Source organism: Thalassophryne amazonica, chromosome 11 (assembly GCF_902500255.1).
Source record: "Thalassophryne amazonica chromosome 11, fThaAma1.1, whole genome shotgun sequence".
NCBI lineage: Eukaryota > Metazoa > Chordata > Actinopteri > Batrachoidiformes > Batrachoididae > Thalassophryne > Thalassophryne amazonica.
Window position 1 is genome coordinate 1348848 of NC_047113.1, and position 16978 is coordinate 1365825.

At 39.7% G+C, this 16978-nt stretch overlaps 1 protein-coding gene across 1 annotated transcript; it reads right to left on the reverse strand.

The window, feature by feature from the left end:
- Positions 1-500: 500 nt before the first annotated feature.
- On the reverse strand, positions 501-14532 carry dcps (decapping enzyme, scavenger). The gene is made up of 6 exons (XM_034182153.1): positions 14319-14532; positions 12439-12589; positions 12217-12362; positions 11987-12100; positions 1629-1739; positions 501-1497 (listed from the first exon to the last, which is right to left on the reverse strand). Exons 1-6 carry the CDS (start codon positions 14508-14510, stop codon positions 1231-1233), a joined length of 981 nt encoding a protein of 326 aa, XP_034038044.1. The 5' UTR covers positions 14511-14532; the 3' UTR covers positions 501-1230.
- Positions 14533-16978: the final 2446 nt, after the last annotated feature.

Genomic DNA, 16978 nt, shown 5'->3' on the forward strand with positions numbered 1-16978 from the left:
ATCACGCACAAACTGTGGCGAGCTGACATTTGTTGTTTGGTATGCTTATGTATTTTGGGTCAAGGATGAACAGCACCAAAACCGCACATTGAGAGGACTAAAATTTTTAGATAAGGTACATTTATTACCCAACAACACTGAACAATGAATATTTATATTTACATTGTGGACTCACACTCGAATCCAGCAGGGGGCGGTAAATCATGTATATATTAACAGCGTGTGTGTGTGTGATTTTATTTAGTAAAGTCAATGTAAGTACATAAATTGTAAAAAGTAAGTCCCTTCAGCTGCTCCCTTGTTTGCACTCGGGGTCGCCACAGGTTTTACGCTGGATGCCCTTCTGACGCAACTCCACATTACATGGAGAAATGTGGCAGGGGTGGGATTTGAACCTGGAACCTTCTGAACTGAAACCAAGCGCATTAACCACTTGGCCACCACCCCCTAAGTACATAAATTGTAAATATGATAAAAAAAAAAAATACACAGATGACACGTGAAAGTGAACACATTTATTTCCATTGTGGGCCATTTAAAAATCAAATGACAAAATAGAAGCAAAAATAAAATAAACATTCTGGACTTTGCACAATTTATTATCACCCTTGAAAAACCTCGGCTACCTATATTATAAAATCTAATCTAGAACCTGTGGATCCCAGGGACAACACGCTAGTTAAATATAACATTCTTGCAATGTGTTGATTATATTACCTGACAGAGGTGCTGCCAGAAACATCTGCAAGATGAATGACATGAGACTCTAAAGACTCAAGCGTTTTCTCATGTTTTTAAAACATGTTAAATTCAGGTGCCCAAAAATTACAGAACCTCAATACTAAAAATATTTTAAATCAGTCAGCATACAGGAAAAAGGCTCAACACAAAAAGAACTACAGCAGAAATAAAAGACAAAAGAAGATGATATAGTTTCAAAATATATTTGGTGATTACTTCTTGACTGAGGTTTGAAATGATCATTTAATGTAATCTGAACATTATAAAAATCAAGATGTGCCTTGACACTAACATCTACACTAAATCTTTTATTTTACAGAGTTTATATTTGCAGCAATAGATCCATCCTACACATCTTGGCTTTTCATACATATTACAGAATATTCATCTGACACTCTGCTGACCTTAATAGTTATTATTTAACTATAATCCCATCTGACACTGAGGCAAAGTAAAAAAAAAAGAACAAAAGGTGAAGAGTACAGTCCGTCACAGCCTCCCTGCCTCCTTGAACTCACTGAGCAGTCCATCGTCTGCCCTCAGGGGGCAGTAGAGAGTCCTGTTTTTGTAGTACTGAGGGTCAGCCTGTAGGTTTTGGATGACATCTGCAAGGAGGTGAGCACGCTCCACATTGCAGCCTGCAGCCTCAAAGCCCAGCACGGTGAAGTGTACGTGAAGGTGGTAGTAAGATGGCTGGTAGTGCAGGTAGACTCTCAGCTTACTGTCTGGAAGCTTGTAGTGCTGCAGGATGGCCTCCTAAATCACACAGAGATAACAGAGGGACCAGCCAACAAGGAGGTATGATGCACCCCAAGTCTCACAAAGGAGCAAATCATCTGATTGGCAGCTGAAGCAAAACAGGTTACCCAGGGATCACTGGGCCTCACCTTTCCTTTTTGAGAGATATTCTGAAGCAGTGGCACATGGTCTGACGTCAGGTCTCTGAGACTCTTGATGCCCCTCTGATGTACAATGGCAATTAAATATAAATCATCCAGCTGAAAGAGACAAATTATTAAAAAAATTAAGATGTGTTGTAATATAAAAGAAAGTGTGGGATTTAGAGAGAGACCATATTTTTTTCCCTCTGCTTGGTCTAAAAAAGTAACCGTTACTGACTGCCATAATTATTTTTCCTGATTTCTTATAGTGTTTCTTAAAGCCAGAAAGTTGCCATTTGAAATGACTTTAGTTTTGTGTCATGTCTGTGATCTGCTTTTTTTCTACAAAATTAAACAACTGAATGAACATCCTCCGAGGACGGTGATTCCATTATTTTTGCCAGGGGTTGTATGAAAGTTTTATTTAGAAAAGTAAATTAGTGTTTTGGACATGAGGTGGAATGCTTTATCCCAGATACAATGAAATGACACAAAATGCCGATGTGCCAATGAAATCGGCTAAATACACACACACACACACACACATATACATATATATACATATACACACACACACATACATACACACACACCAGTGGTGGGCACACTTCCAATAATCCGATAACAGATAATGTTTTCATTATCGGATTATCTTTTTAGATAACTTTAAAAACCATTATCGGACTAATTATCTTCCAATGAATTGTCGTCCGATAACTTTTAGACCGATAACGTAGTATGCAAAGCTGAACAGCAGCAAACATTTTTAAAATTTAAAATCAGTTGAGACCTACCCGTTGAAAGTTTCCTAAGAAATGTATAGTTCCACCCTCTGCAAACAGAAGTGAGCTAGTTTCAGGAGAAACCACTCTATCCTCTATCTCACACACACACACACACACACACACACACACACACACACACACACACACACACACACACACACACACACACACACACACACACACACACACACACACACACACACACACACACACACACACACACACACACACACACACACACACACACACACACACACACACACACACACACACACACACACACACACACACACACACACACACACACACACAAATACACACACACGAAATACAAATCATTTCCTTTAACACCACACTGACATGCTGGCAATATCACCTAAGTCATCCAGAGGCATACATTTTTAAGTTATGGTTCAAATTTTAACCAAACTAATTTTGGACAAGTTATTTAAAATTACTGTCATGTCTGAAGTTTTATAAAGTGAAAACATCAGATATATGTTTTAGTTTTAAAGTAATGTGCTAATTTTTAAGGTTTTGTGAGCACATGCTGTGCCCAGCAGTGCATTATGGGTAATCTCAGTACATTCACGACAGGACAAATGCATTTCAGACACTCTGTTCAGGCTCCACGGACAGCAGCATTAAACTCTAGTGCCTAAAACACTTGTGAATATATTCTCTGGGTTTATAGATGTTATTGTATTTGTGTTTGTTAAATTCCACGCATCTTAAATGTAGCATACACGGATTATCTGGGATTTTGTGTTGGCAAGTTTTTCAGGCCTCTACTGCCATCTACTGGCCAGTAGTGTTTATGGTAGTATTCGCCCTAAGTACTAAGCGTCTGAGCACCAGTAGATGGCAGTGTTCTATTTATTTTCCTCCTCTACTGGTGGTTGGCTCTCACTGCGGTATTGTATCACTTCCTGTTCCGGAGCACAGCGGTGTTTTGCTGTATCTGTTAGCTGTTTAATCTGCGCAGTTAGAGTGATCTAGTTACCTAGATAACGATTTGTTTCACAGTGTAATCTTCACGTGCCTTAACTAAAGCACTCCCTCTGCTGAATCACCTCTAAATTATTTACACATTATTCACTGTGTGTTTTTAGGAATCTGCTAGCTTAGCGCAGCTACTAGCTCTTAGCCGGTTTAGCATGGCGGCTTCTCCTGTCTCTCCTGCACTTTTCTGCTCTGGGTGTGAAATGTTTAGTTATTCCTCAGCCTCCTTTAGCAGTAATGGTACTTGTAATAAGTGTAGCTTATTCGTAGCTTTGGAGGCCAGGCTGGGCGAATTGGAGACTCGGCTCCGCATCGTGGAAAATTCTACAGCTAGCCAGGCCCCTGTAGTCGGTGCGGACCAAGGTAGCGTAGCCGCCGTTAGTTTCCCTCTGGCAGATCCCAAGCAGCCGGGAAAGCAGGCCGACTGGGTGACTGTGAGGAGGAAGCGTAGTTCTAAACAGAAGCCCCTTGTACACCGCCAACCCGTTCACATTTCTAACCGTTTTCCCCCACTCGGCGACACACCCGCCGAGGATCAAACTCTGGTTATTGGCGACTCTGTTTTGAGAAATGTGAAGTTAGCGACACCAGCAACCATAGTCAATTGTCTTCCGGGGGCCAGAGCAGGCGACACTGAAGGAAATTTGAAACTGCTGGCTAAGGCTAAGCGTAAATTTGGTAAGATTGTAATTCACGTCGGCAGTAATGACACCCGGTTACGCCAATTGGAGGTCACTAAAATTAACACTGAATCGTGTGTAACTTTGCAAAAACAATGTCGAACTCTGTAGTTTTCTCTGGGCCCCTCCCCAATCGGACCGGGAGTGACATGTTTAGTGACATGTTTAGCCGCATGTTCTCCTTGAATTGCTGGCTGTCTGAGTGGTGTCCAAAAAATGAGGTGGGCTTCATAGATAATTGGCAAAGCTTCTGGGGAAAACCTGGTCTTGTTAGGAGAGACGGCATCCATCCCACTTTGGATGGATCAGCTCTCATTTCTAGAAATCTGGCCAATTTTCTTAAATCCTCCAAACCGTGACTATCCAGGGTTGGGACCAGGAAGCAGAGTTGTAGTCTTACACACCTCTCTGCAGCTTCTCTCCCCCTGCCATCCCCTCATTACCCCATCCCCGTAGAGACGGTGCCTGCTCCCAGACCACCAATAACCAGCAAAAATATATTTAAGCATAAAAATTCAAAAAGAAAAAAATAATATAGCACCTTCAACTGCACCACAGACTAAAACAGTTAAATGTGGTCTATTAAACATTAGATCTCTCTCTTCTAAGTCCCTGTTAGTAAATGATATAATAATTGATCAACATATTGATTTATTCTGCCTTACAGAAACCTGGTTACAGCAGGATGAATATGTTAGTTTAAATGAGTCAACACCCCCGAGTCACACTAACTGCCAGAATGCTCGTAGCACGGGCCGAGGGGGAGGATTAGCAGCAATCTTCCATTCCAGCTTATTAATTAATCAAAAACCCAGACAGAGCTTTAATTCATTTGAAAGCTTGACTCTTAGTCTTGTCCATCCAAATTGGAAGTCCCAAAAACCAGTTTTATTTGTTATTATCTATCATCCACCTGGTCGTTACTGTGAGTTTCTCTGTGAATTTTCAGACCTTTTGTCTGACTTAGTGCTTAGCTCAGATAAGATAATTATAGTGGGCGATTTTAACATCCACACAGATGCTGAGAATGACAGCCTCAACACTGCATTTAATCTATTGTTAGACTTGATTGGCTTTGCTCAAAATGTAAATGAAAGGGAAATACTTGATCTGGTTCATGGTTCAAAAAGTAAGAAATCGACTGATTTTAATAATTTGGATATGGCTTTATTAAAAAAAGTTATTGTTTGTATAGTAAAACCGTTCAATTATATTTGCAATATGTCACTAAGTACTGGTAAATTTCCTTCTCAAATGAAAATAGCCAAAGTAATTCCTCTGTTTAAAACTGGTGACAAACACACATTTTCTAATTATAGACCTATATCACTCCTGCCACAATTTTCCAAAATTTTGGAAAAAATATTTGCTAAAAGATTAAATGATTATTTACGGAAGCATAACATCATTTGTGAAGAACAATATGGATTCAGAAGGTCTCGAACTACATCACATGCTTTGATGGACTTTGTGGAAAGTATAGCAACTGCAATTGATAATAAACAATACACAATAGGTGTTTTTTTTTTATTTACAGAAAGCGTTTGACACAATTAACCATGGAATACTATTAAGTAAACTGCAGAAATATGGAATCAGAGGTCTGGCATATGAATGGATAGCTAGTTATTTACAAGGCAGATTTCAGTATGTTCAATTCAATAATACAAATTCTGAACTCAGGGATGTCACATGTGGGGTGCCGCAGGGCTCAGTGCTGGGTCCTTTGTTGTTTATAATCTATATAAATGATATAAGTTGGGTGTCGAGTTCACTGAGATGTGTCCTTTTTGCGGATGATACAACTGTGTTCTGTAGCGGTGAAAATCTTGAACAGCTTCTGGACATAGTGGAGAAAGAACTGGAAAAATTTAAGGTTTGGTTTGACGCTAATAAGTTGTCACTCAACCTTGGGAAAACTAAATGTATTATATTTGGAAATAAACAGGCACCCAAATGTAAAAATTTAACTATAAACAATAAGGAAATTGAGTTAGTAACAGAGAATAAATTTTTAGGTGTTATAATTGATAATAAACTTAGCTGGAAACCACATATAAATTATGTGAAATCAAAATTGTCAAAAACTATAGCCATTTTGTATAAAGCCAAAGACCTACTGCCGCAAGAAGGGTTACTTACTTTATATCATTCTCTGATGGTACCATATATGACATATTGTGTTGAGTCACGGGGAAACACTTACAAATCAAATACCAATCCAATATTCCTTTTGCAAAAACGAGCCATACGAATCATCTGCAATAAACAATATCGTGAACCAACTCATTCTCTATTTGTGTCTTTAAATTTATTAAAATTCATTGATTTGGTCGATTACATTACAATTCAAACTTTATTTCGAGCGAAAAACCAAGCCTTACCGAGACATGTCCAGAGTCTGCTCCGATTGAGGGAATCCAGATATAGTTTAAGAGGTTGTGCAATTTTTATGAAACCACCAGTAAGAACAAATGTAAAGGGTTTTTGTGTGTCTGTGGTTGGGGTGAGGAAAGGGAACAAATGTTCAACAGAGGTTAGAATGAGTAGTACCTTAGTGAGATTTAAGAAACTACTCAAAAAGAACATTATGTCTAAGTATCATAAAGAAGCAAATATAATTTGATTTATATGGAATGTTCAATTTTAAGTGGACTTATTGTATATTTGAATGTGTGGGTATGTATATGTGTATGTAGATATATAGATATGGGTAGGTGTATATGTATATAAGTGACTGTGTATATGTATGTATATATTTATGTTTGTAAAGTATATACGTATGTATATAGGTATATGTGGCACAGCCCAAGCAGAGGGTCACCCCCAAGAGCCTGGTCTGCTTGAGGTTTCTTCCTTATAGGGAGTTTTTCCTCACCACAGTTGCCTAGTGCTTGCTCTGGGGGTTGGTAAGGTTAGTCCTTACTGGTGTAAAGTGCCTTGATTTGACTTTCTTATGATCTGGTACTATATAAATATAATTATAAGTGAATAGTATATTGATGTGTATGTCTGTGTGTCGACATGTAGTAGTGAATTTATATTTATGTAAATATGACTGATTAGAATTGTTGGACTTGTACTAGCAGGGGTGGGCGCTAATAAGCTTTGCTTCAGCCCACACCCTTTCGGACTCACTAGTTTTGTCTGTGTTTGTTTGTGGAATTGTTCATTTTTTTCTATTTGAATATTTTGTGTGCCGAATTAAAAAAACTTTGTCACTTTGTCATGTAAATGAGTCCACCCACCACTTTAATCATATCTTAGATCTTGTTCTGACTTATGGTATGGAAATAGAAGACTTAACAGTATTCCCTGAAAACTCCCTTCTGTCTGATCATTTCTTAACATTTACATTTACTCTGATGGACTACCCAGCAGTGGGGAATAAGTTTCATTACACTAGAAGTCTTTCAGAAAGCACTGTAACTAGGTTTAAGGATATGATTCCTTCTTTATGTTCTCTAATGCCATATACCAACATAGTGCAGAGTAGCTACCTAAACTCTGTAAGTGAGATAGAGTATCTCGTCAATATTTTTACATCCTCATTGAAGACAACTTTGGATGCTGTAGCTCCTCTGAAAAAGAGAGCTTTAAATCAGAAGTGCCTGACTCCGTGGTATAACTCACAAACTCGCAGCTTAAAGCAGATAACCCGTAAGTTGGAGAGGAAATGGCGTCTCACTAATTTAGAAGATCTTCACTTAGCCTGGAAAAAGTCTGTTGCTCTATAAAAAAGCCCTCCGTAAAGCTAGGACATCTTTCTACTCATCACTAATTGAAGAAAATAAGAACAACCCCAGGTTTCTTTTCAGCACTGTAGCCAGGCTGACAAAGAGTCAGAGCTCTATTGAGCCGAGTATTCCTTTAACTAGTAATGACTTCATGACTTTCTTTGCTAATAAAATTTTAACTATTAGAGAAAAAATTACTCATAACCATCCCAAAGACGTATCGTTATCTTTGGCTGCTTTCAGTGATGCCGGTATTTGGTTAGACTCTTTCAGATTGTTCTGTCTGAGTTATTTTCATTAGTTACTTCATCCAAACCATCAACATGTCTATTAGACCCCATTCCTACCAGGCTGCTCAAGGAAGCCCTACCATTATTTAATGCTTCCATCTTAAATATGATCAATCTATCTTTATTAGTTGGCTATGTACCACAGGCTTTTAAGGTGGCAGTAATTAAACCATTACTTAAAAAGCCATCACTTGACCCAGCTATCTTAGCTAATTATAGGCCAATCTCCAACCTTCCTTTTCTCTCAAAAATTCTTGAAAGGGTAGTTGTAAAACAGCTAACTGATCATCTGCAGAGGAATGGCCTCTCTTCATTGGTTTCCTGTTAATTCTAGAATAGAATTTAAAATTCTTCTTCTTACTTATAAGGTTTTGAATAATCAGGTCCCATCTTATCTTAGGGACCTCATAGTACCATATCACCCAAATAGAGCACTTCGCTCTCAGACTGCAGGCTTACTTGTAGTTCCTAGGGTTTGTAAGAGAATGGTAGGCAGAGCCTTCAGCTTTCAGGCTCCTCTCCTGTGGAACCAGCTCCCAATTCAGATCAGGGAGACAGACACCCTCTCTACTTTTAAGATTAGGCTTAAAACGTTCCTTTCCTTTCTATATATATATATATATATATATATATATATATCTCATTTTGCAGCTGATGACACATTTGCTCTCAGGACTTGGCTGATGAAACTATTCTCTCATCGCCCCCAAAAATCACAGAGAAATTATCTACAGCTGCAGGTTGTCTCGTGCTCGTCGTGTGGTGGAGAACGCATTTGGAATCTTGTCTCAAAAGCAATTATTTATATATTGTAATGGATTGGTAAAACAGTTGCATTCTTATTCCTTCTTATGAGTTAGATAATGTGTCTGTAAAGTTGTGTTTATTATAGATGTAACATCTCATCATAATCCAATTTCAGATACAGATGCCCTGTGCGCATTGACACGCAGTGTTTTTGAATAGGTTGTACAATGTTCATGACTACTTCACACAAGTAGCACAAATTTAATGCGTGCCAGAAATTTTGAACATTTGAAAGTTTTCTGTGCACACTGGCATGCAGAAGCACACAGTTCATGCAGTTTACGATGAGTTTCCTTATTGGCACGCAAGATTGTGTGCCAGTGCTGGGATCAAATTAATTCAAATGTCAAGGTACCTTTAGTGGTTAGCACTGTTGCCTCACAGCAAGAAGGTTGTGGGATCACTTCCCACCTGTGGCCTTTCTATGTGGAGTTGGACGTTCTCCCCATCTTTACGTGGGTTTCCTCTGGGTGCTCTGGTTTCCTCCCACATCCAAAGAGATGCAGGGTCTTTTGTTACATCAGAGTTTATCACTGTACACTCAGAAATGAAGGTTTACCGGGAATTTACCAAATATCCCAAGCATGCAGATATTTATGCTGGACTTTGTCCCCCCAAAATGGCGTGTCTGACTGCTGATGGACTGTACGAAAGGAAACATTAACAAACTACAGTATGTACGGTCACACAAACCACAGTTAAGCCTGATTTATGTTTCTACAACTCTGTGGCCAACCAACGACATTGACATGGGCATGACCCTCTGGAAGTTCTCCTTCACATAGGCGGGTGTTGTAATGCAATCTACCCCCCGAAATAGTAGGGGGCGCAACACGAAGAACAAAGCAGGGACTTTTTCAATGCCGTGTTGTAAAGGTACAACGTTTCCTCAATAGGGGCCTGCTTCATTTAATGGTCAGGTCAAAACTTTCTCTGAAAGAAATTAACACTTGCCTTAAATAAGTGCTGGACCTTATTCATGCTTCTACAACTCCATAACTTCATGGACACGCAATCACATCAATGTGGGCGTAACCCTTTTGAAGTTCTTCATGTTGGTGGGTGTCATAATGTAGTTTACTGCCAGAACAGTAGAGGACACAGCGTGAAGAACAAGGCAGGACTTTCTTTCTGCCTGCATGGCCACTGTTCCTGGTATATATACAGACTATGGTTTTATTCACTTTTGCTGGAACAATTTGTCCCCCAGCGACCTCCACTTCTTTATACAGTCATCAACCTCCAAACCAACATTGCGTGCAATTTCCCTCTTTTGTAATTTTTTGACTCAGTGGTGTAAATTTGGTCATATTTGTGGACTTTTCTGACCAACGTTTCTGTATTTGTGTTTAATATATTTACTGATTTTCAAAAATACAAAAATAAATACACAAAATAAAGAAAAACCCACCCCGACAAAAACACCCCGCTTCACTGTCAAACAAGTAGGTTAACAGTTTTGCAGCAATACAGAGGACCAGTTATAGCTCAGTCAGCCAAATAATTTAAATAAAATGAAAATAAAAGTTACTCCTGAACCTGTGTAGATGGCTGGTCAAAGAAAGTTAAAAAAGGTTTCCACACTTTGTAAAATTTATTTTCGGAGCCCCTCAGGACAAATCTTATCTTCTCCAGTTTAAGGTGAAACAGTACATCTTTAATCCAGTGTGACACTGTGGGTGGGGCAGAGTCCTTCCATTTCAAAAGTATCAAACGTCGTGCTAACAATGTCGAAAAGGCAATAAGTTCTTGAGCTCCAGCCGATAGCATCAAACCATCAGTGACAACCCCAAATAAAAATAAAGTTGGATCAAGTCTTATCCTCACCCCAAATATGCAAGAAAATGTCTCACAGACACCCTCTCAAAATGACTGGATTTTGGAACATTGCCAAAACATGTGAATTAAAGTGGCCTCAGATGATTTGCATCTTTCACAGGTTGGGTCAATTTGGGGATACATCTTTGCCAATTTTGATTTACTGAAATGTACTCTATGCACAATTTTAAACTGTATAAGCAAATGTCTTGCACACACGGAGGACGAACTGACCTCCAAGATATGTTCCCAGTCTGTTTCGGTATAACTAATTTGGAGGTGCTGTTCCCAGGACCGCTTAATAGCAGTCATGGAAGAGGAGCCCAAACATGTAATTAAGGCAAGCATTGCAGAAACAGCTTTTTTCTTGACAGGACTGAAACACATAATATCATCGATTACATTATTGGGGGGTTTATTAGGGAATCCTGGAATAGAAACCGAAAGGAAGTGCCGAATCTGCAAATACCTGAAAAAATGAGATGCGGGTAAATTATATTTACTAGCCAACTGTTCAAAGGAAGCAAACATATTTTCAATAAATAAATCTTTCAAAAGTCTCAGCCCACGTCTCTGCCAGCCATGAAATGTAGCATCATTTAGTGAGGGGGGAAAATAATAATTAAATGGTATTGGGCAGCCAAGGCCTATTCTCAATAAATCAAAATGCTTTCGAAACTGGAAGCAAATTTTGATAGAGTTATGAATTATGGGATTGTTAATTGTAAAACTTTTTGATAACGGAATTGGTGCACCAGCAACAGACGACAGTGTGAATGAATCACAAGAGAGTTTCTCAATTTCCACCCAGGCAGGGCCAGTAACGTTTCTGTATTTGATCCGTGATCGAAATGTAATCGGCGTGCGCACTGCAAAAACATTTAAAATATGACGGGAAGGAAGGAGTGACACCAGAAAGTGACCAATCACAGCACTTGCATTCTCCATCGTTTTGATGTGTAGTTAAAATATTTGGGAGGTGCACGTCAGGTCACGGAGAGGATTCACAGCGACACAAAGGACTCTGTGGCTACCGAGCCAGAGAAGGAGTAGCATAAATCAGGCTTTAATTCTACTGGCTGGCAGTTTTAGCTAACCATGTTAGCATCAACTGCAGTAAGTGACAACCGCAACTAGCATATGCAGTCATGGTAACTAGGGTCATGAGGGCCTTATTTCAAGGTCCTTCCATTCTTGCACAACTAGTCCTACTTTCTTTTCTGGTCTACAGTCTTGGTTTTTCACCTGTGTCTGGTCCCATTTGAAATCTGGGAGGAGAATGAAACCAACTTCCTGGTCTGGATCTTCAAAAACTATCCTCTCAGCTTCCGCCTTCTTGTCCAGAATGTTGTATACCCACTGATGGAGGAGAAAGCAACAACAACAAAAATGATTTAATACATTTACAAGTGTGCGTACAATAATGCAATAAAGGAGTTACAACACTGTGGAGGACTTTGTTTTATCTAACTAACCTGGATGCTAAAACTCTGCTTCTGAATATAAGGCAGGGTGATGGACTGATAGTCATTCCCTGTCTCCTCCACCAGGAAACTCTCCTGACGCTGGAATTTCTTCACATGCTTCTCTGTAGCAGGACAAATCACTGTGGTCTTGATCTCTGCAAATGAAAAACACCAGTGTCATCCACCTTCACACAAAGTGAGCAGCTGTGGCCAGTGGGTTTGAATTTGTACCGTTGAGATGAGGGGAAGGCTGGAGCCTGTATGTGCTGTAGATGTCGTTCCTCATCTCCAGCTTCAGCGTAGAACCACAGAGGAGCTCAGCCACAGCCTCCTGTCGGATTGGAGTCTTCTCAAGGATAACCACAGCCTCCTGATCAGCAAGCTGTTGACAGGGACACGTTTTGGTTAAAGTCGAATGCTGCCATCCAGCATCTTTGCATTTTCTGTTACTTCTAATCATTAACCTGCATACTTCAGTTGTGGCACCAACATAGGTTATGGTAGGCCTGTTCAGCAGCCAGTAGCAACTCACCAGATGTTCCGCCAGTCAATGTCAGAACAGCATATTCAACAATGACAGGCACTAGAACAGACAATCTGTGATGGAGGTCCACATTCATTCTAGTCTGACTGTCACATGTCTCAGTGATATAGCCCAAACAACAAGCAGATATGTGATTCATCTTGGTCCAGAGCATTTTTGTTTGAAAAAGTAGGGTGTGGTTCTCCAGCTTTTCCATTCTAAGAAACCAACATTTCTCAACATTGTACCGAGTGAGTAAAAACTTCACGTATTCTCCAGAAATGTTGGCTTCTCAGAATGCGAAAGATGGAGAACCATGATCATAGAGTCAGGAATCTACCACAGCTGACAGGACCCAAGATGAAAGATCCCAAGAGAGGTACAACCAAGTGTAAGGAACATCTGTGCCCTGCATAAGGATTAGAAGTCCCCATGTCCCAATGGGAGACACCACTGAAGGTGGTTGAGGGCGACAGGGCTAAGGTCCTGTGGAACTTCAAATTCCAGACACACAAGTAGCTGCTGGCCAACCAACCAGATATAATAGTAGTTGAAAAGGGGAAGAAAACAGCAGTTGCCATCGATTTAGCAATCCCAGCTGACAGCAACATGAGAAAAAAGGAGCCAGAGAAAATCAAAAAGTACCAAGGGCTGAAGGAGCAACTGGAGAAGATGAGGAACGTTAAGTGTGAAGTGATCCAAGTGGTAATAGGAACATTAGGAGTTGTAATCCCCACACTAGAAGAGTGGTTCCAGCAGATTCCAGGAACATCATCAGAGTTCTCTGTCCAGAAGAGTGCAGTCCTAGTAACAGCTAAGATACTGCACCAAACCGTTAAACTCCCAGGCCTGAGGTAGACGTCCTGGGATCACTTCCCCTTTGGTCCTAAATGGAGTTTGCATGTTCTTACCATTGGGTTCTGGCTTCCTCCCACTTCCAAAAACATAGGTGAATTGGTGATTCTAATTTGACTGTAGCTGTGCGTGTGACTAGATTTGTCTGTCTTTATGTGGCCCTGAGATAGACTGGTGTCCTGTTCGGGGTGTAACTCCTCTCATGCACTATGACTGCTGGGATACGCTCCAGTCCACCAATACCCCCACCTAAATCCACCACAATCCTTGACTGAAGTAATCAGATACAAAAAAAAAAAAAGAGTGAATGAATGCTGGAATAAAATTAGTGATGGAAGACACCCAAAATAGCTCCTCTTCTAGGTTTCTGTAGATGTGACTGGAGAAATTGGGAACTGTGCATTTTATACTTACTTTTTGGCATTGTCCCGTCTTTTTCTCATTTAGGGTGGAATACATGTGTAAATAACTATTCCAGTGTAATACAACATATACACAGGTGCAGACTCAACCTCAGTCAGAATCATAGTCAAGGCTCTTATTTTGAAAGAGCTACTGTTTTTCCAAAAAGGGATGTAAGTCACCATGTGACTCGCCAAAGAATACGAGTGTAAATGATGTTACTTTCGTTGACCTGACTGTTTAAGGAAAAAAAACTCCTAAAACAGATTTTTATTATTATTGACATTTAGTAAACTTGCTCCCAAACAGGAACAGTTCCGCAGATCGTTACCTTTCCGTGGACAAAGATGGTTTTCTCTCGCGCAGATTCACTCAAAACGGTTCGTGTTCGAAAAGCAGAGAGAATATTTTCAGATTCGTCTTCAGCTTCTCCTCGAGCATTTTCAGTTTCCTCCTTTGTCCTTTTTACTTTCTCTGATAATTCAAGACAATCAGCAGCACGTTTAGCGGAGATCTCCGCCATGTCTGTTGTGCGCGCTGCACTCTGGGAAGGCGAGGCAGCAGCTTCTTCTTCTTCTTCTTCTTCTTACTCTTCCCTCCTTTGATTGGCGGGTGGCAACCATCACCGTAGGTCCATACCGCCACCTCCTGTGAGGCGGCATCGGTGGTGTGCAGCACCTATGGCGTGCAAACATGCTGCTGTCACCTACGACGGCGTATTAGGGCCATTCAAAGACAGGGAAAAAAGTCACAAATATACGAGAATAAACGTGCAAATTTATGAGAAATAATACGCAAATTTGCCAGATTAAAAACATGCAAATCTGCAAGAAAAAAGTAGTAAATTTGTCACAAACACGCAAATGTTTGAGATTATAAACATGCAAATCTGTGAGGGAAAAAGAAGCAAATTTGCGAGAAGTAAGTCACAAATATACAAGAAATAACATGCAAATTTGTGAGATTTAAACATGCAAATTTGCGACATTATAAACATGTACATTTGCGAGAAAAGACAACGCGAGATTAGAACACATAACTACAGGTACATAGTGATGGAATGAGACGGAACAATGGCTTCATCATGTACGTTTTTACTGTCAAAAAGAATTAATACATGAGTAGCGGTTTCAATATTTAATGTCTGAGAGATAAGAGAAATAATGCTATAATGCTTGTGCTTGCAGTTAATACAGATGTAGGTAACAGCTAGCCTGGATGTTAGCTATGCTGATTTGGCTATTTATCAAATTATTAAGTTGATGTAGCTAGAATTAAATGTATTTTTTTATGTATGCTTTTAAGTTGCATAGGCTCAATATCCTTTACATTTACTAGCAGGTTATTATAGCCCATTTAAAAAAATAATAAAACTTAATAGGCTAAAGCAACTACTGTAAATGAACAAGTTTTTAAAAAATATTTTTCTATATTTATATTTTTAGTGATATTGGTCTGTGTCATTAGGTCAGATAATGCAAACCATGTATGATTTAAGGTTGCTGATTGATATTGTGGTGTCTTTTTACAGCAAAGGGCAGAGTCTTGACAGTCTCTGATTTTTTGCTAGAACGTGGAGTCCAGAGGAGGTTATTAACCATCTGGAGAATGAAAAGGTACCAGGAATACACACACTAATTATTTATTAGCAGTCATTGCCATGTGTCATCCTAATTAACGTTTTTGTGACTAATCTGTTAACTGATGTTATGTCCTTTACTTCCACAGATTGACATCCATGTCATTTGTCTTATGGAGGACAACGATCTGGCTAATTATATTCCATCATAGGGGGATCATCTGGCATTGAGAAACTTTTGCAAAGGTCAAACATCTCTTGAGAGGAGGAAGACTGGACTTTTTGAAAAACTGAGGTCAAAACTTCAAAAGAGAAAAGAAATTGCTGCCAATAAAAATAAAGGAACACTACAGCACAATGAACACAGTGGTCCTGCCAAAAAGCGAGGTAAAGCGAGCCATCGCAAAACTGAAATAGGGTGGATTAATTTTGAGAAGGGGGAGTTTAAGAAAATAAGAGCCAAAGAAGGAGGTGCACTCGAACCTTGGATCTTGAAATACAAACTGGGATGCACACTGTTCTAGAAAAGAGGAAGAATCTTTTCTTTCCTTGTGGCAAAGTCCACAAAAGGCCAGGAAAGTGATTTTAGATTTGAGCTCTGGGATTATAAGCAAAATAGAATCACTGAGGAGGTTATTACCATCTGTGTTTTCTATGACACTACATGTGTGTCCAGGTTACCATTTTATATTGCTACTTTTCACAAAACACAGCCAAGACACATCTGAATCAGAAGCAGGAAACAATGATACAGAACTCCTGGAGTCAAGTGACAATGAAAGTGATAAAGATCATTCTAATCAACAGACAGATTGTGATGACCCAAGGGTAAAGTTTATTTCCATTAGATGTTTTATTGTGCTTTTATTTTTGTACTTCCTTTCAACCCGGAAGTGTATCGAAAAGGACAGTGTCGGAAGGTAACTTGACACAAGGTAAAAAACGAGGAGGGTGAGCAAACGCAAGGAGAAACGTGATGGAGCTCAAACGGGGAGAGAAAGTTTAGTTTCAGTCGAAAGTGGCTACAAGGTACGGTACATTTATCGAGGAATATGTTGTAAATAAGCATGTTATGTCTTTAGTAAAGAGTAGAATATTAAGTTAAAACCCATAAGTAGTCTGTGTTCTAATGTATTGTTTTATTTCTTTGCCCCTTTTTCATAGCTCTTACGTTGGTTTGAGAACGGCAAAAAAATCAATAAAACCCCTAAACCATCAGTCCGGGCTAACTGATTTCGACTGGAAGCTACAGTAAGAGCTTGTAGCCGCCTCGTGGTCTCGAGGTTCAACGGTGTGTACCCAAGACGGACAGCAGGTGGCAGCAGTTGGTCGGAAAATTGAAAGGACAACGGAACGAACATCTGAATTAAACATGGAGAACTCACAGGACATTAACGGGCAGACCCCGTGTC

Coding starts and splice junctions, on each gene's coding strand:
- dcps (XM_034182153.1), bottom strand. CDS start 14,510: ATGGCGGAGATCTCCGCTAAACGTGCTGCTGATTGTCTTGAATTATCA. Junction 12,590..14,318: donor CCATCTTTGTCCACGGAAAG/GTAACGATCTGC, acceptor CCCTGTCAACAG/CTTGCTGATCAGGAGGCTGT. Junction 12,363..12,438: donor GCCTTCCCCTCATCTCAACG/GTACAAATTCAA, acceptor TTTCATTTGCAG/AGATCAAGACCACAGTGATT.